The sequence below is a fragment of the Numida meleagris genome, unplaced genomic scaffold, assembly GCF_002078875.1.
Source record: "Numida meleagris isolate 19003 breed g44 Domestic line unplaced genomic scaffold, NumMel1.0 unplaced_Scaffold383, whole genome shotgun sequence".
Lineage (NCBI taxonomy): Eukaryota > Metazoa > Chordata > Aves > Galliformes > Numididae > Numida > Numida meleagris.
In genome coordinates this window covers 17,116-19,688 of record NW_018364606.1, presented here as the reverse complement: position 1 = coordinate 19,688, position 2,573 = coordinate 17,116, and the positions used below count along the sequence as shown (strand labels likewise).

Genomic DNA, 2,573 nt, shown 5'->3' with positions numbered 1-2,573 from the left:
AACCAACTCTAGAATTCCATGGTTGTATGACCTTTAAAGACCCTTCCAACCTAGTCTTTCTATCAATTGTTCTTTGATCTTCAGGTATCCTTCTAGCCCAACAATTACATGGTTCTGTGGTTCCGTGATCTTTAAGGACCTTTCTAATCCAACCCCTTCCATGGTTCTGTCATCTTTAAGGACCCTTCCAACCCCACCATTCCATGATTCCATGATCTTCAAGAACTCATCCAACCCAATCCATCCTGTGGTTCCACGATCTTTAAGGACCCTTCCAACCCAACCATTCCATGATTCCATGATCTTTAAGAACCCATCCAACCCAATCCATCCTGTGGTTCCGTGATCTTTAAAGACCCTTCCAACCCAATCCAGACTGTTGTTCCGTGATCTTTAAGGACCCTTCCAACCCCACCATTCCGTGATTCCATGACCTTTAAGAACCCATCCAACTCAATCCATCCTGTGGTTCCGTGATCTTTAAGGACCCTTCCAACCCAATCCATCCTGTGGTTCCGTGATCTTTAAGGACCCTTCCAACCCCACCATTCCATCACCCCCTGGTTCTCACACCCAAACCCACCCCCCAGACCCCACCACCTTCCCGATGCCGCCTTCACCCCCGTTCCCCTCCCTCCAGGCTACGAAGGTTACGACTACTACAGCGCCCCGAGCACGGCCTCCGGCACCGCCGCCACCTACAGCTACGGCCCCGCCGCCACCCCCAGCTCCTGGGACACCCCCAAAGCCCCCGAGCTGCCCCTCAGCGATGTCGGCATCGCCTCCTACAGCAGCGAGCCCGCTCCCAGCGACAACTCCGACTCCATCATCGCCAAGATCAACCAGCGCCTCGACATGCTGTCCAAGGAGGGCAGCGGCGGGGCCGGGGAGGGCGTGGAGGAGCAGGAGAGGTGCGTGTGCTGTTCCACTTGGGTTGCTAATGGTGAAAAGAAGCAGATTTTGGGCCGGTGGGGTTTTAATTTTAGCTGGAGTCGGTCCTGATGGCGCTGGATCCGGCGTTGGTGCTGGGGTAAATGGGTTGGGTTGAGCTGGCTGGGCGTCTGCACGCCTCGTTGTAGGTAAAGAATCATTAAGGTTGGAAAAGATCTCTAAGATCAGGTGGAGGGATGTAAAAATGAAAGAAATTTGGTCCGGAGCGGTGATAACTTCAGATTGAGCCAGTCTAATTGCGCTGGATCCGGCGTTCATTAAGCGATTAATGATGTTAATTACTTAGCTTTCAGCTGGGTGAGTGTCTGCACACCTTCTGACAGAGAAACGTAACGATGAAATAAGAACTCTGCTTAATTGCTGGTTGGGTTTTGGTGTTGCTCTTCTTTGCTGTTTGTTTTTGAGCCTTTTTCCTGATGGGTTTTGGAGCTCCTCTTCTGCTGCTGGAGCCCTTCCCGTGTTCCCAGGGCTGGGGAGCTCCTTGCGCTCGTAGCTGAGCTTCTCACAGCCCCTTTTCATCTGCATCTCTTTTTCTTCATGGCTCTACTCATTTCATTTCAATTCCAAACCACTCAGTTGCCGGGTGTAGAGACCCTACAGTCGGATGCAGACACCCGTGTTTAGAATCCTTGTCCATTTTTGTGGCCAGGGAACACTCGGATTGTGACACAGCCAGGTACACACACCCTACAGTCGGACACAAACACCCATATTTAGAATTATCTTCCAGTTTTCTGGCCAGAATCACTCAGATTGTGACACAGCCAAGTCTAGACACGCTACAGTCGGACACAGACACTCGTATTTAGAACCCTCTTCCATTTCTGTGGCCAGGAATACTCAGATTGTGACACAGCCAGGTATGCACACCCTACAGTCAGACACAGACACCTGTGTTTAGAACCCTCTTCCATTTTTGTGTCCAGGAACACTCAGATTGAGGCACAGCCAAGTATAGGCACGCTACAGTCAGACACAAACACCCGTATTTAGAATCCTCTTCCATTTTTGTGGCCAGGAGCACTCAGATTGAGGCACAGCCAAGTCTAGACAAGTTACGGTCGGACACAGACACGCATATTTAGAACCCTCTTCCATTTTTGTGTCCAGGAACACTCGGGTTGTGACACATCCAGGTACACGCCCTACAGTCGGTCGCAGACACCCATTATTTAGAATTATGTTCCATTTTTGTGGCCAGGAAGATTCAGATTGTGGCACAGCCAAGCATAGACTAGCTACAGTCAGACACAAACACCCGTATTTAGAATCCTCTTCCAATTTTGTGGCCAGGAACACTCGGATTGAGGCACAGCCAAGTATAGGCACGCTACAGTCGGACAGAAACACCCGTATTTAGAATCCTCTTCCATTTTTTCCAGCCAGGAACACTCCGATTGTGACACAGCCAAGTATGGACGTGCTACAGTCGGACACAAACACCCGTATTTAGAATCCTCATCCATTTTTGTGGCCAGGAGCACTCAGATTGAGACACAACCAAGTCTAGACACGCTACAGTCGGACGCAGACACCCCTATTTAGAATCCCCTTCCATTTCTTCCATCCAGGAACACTCACCTTGCAGCTCAGCCCCCCGCACCCCCCCCGCGTCGCGCTGT

General features: G+C 50.8%; 1 protein-coding gene across 1 annotated transcript in view; it reads left to right on the top strand.

Annotated features, from left to right (window-relative positions):
* AKAP8 (A-kinase anchoring protein 8) overlaps window positions 1-2,573 on the top strand; it is a 20,140-nt gene that overhangs the window by 4,529 nt on the left and 13,038 nt on the right. The window contains exon 5 of the mRNA XM_021383380.1: window positions 641-999. Within this exon, the coding sequence (XP_021239055.1) occupies window positions 641-999 (359 nt within the window). The remainder of the gene's footprint in view (window positions 1-640; window positions 1,000-2,573) is intronic.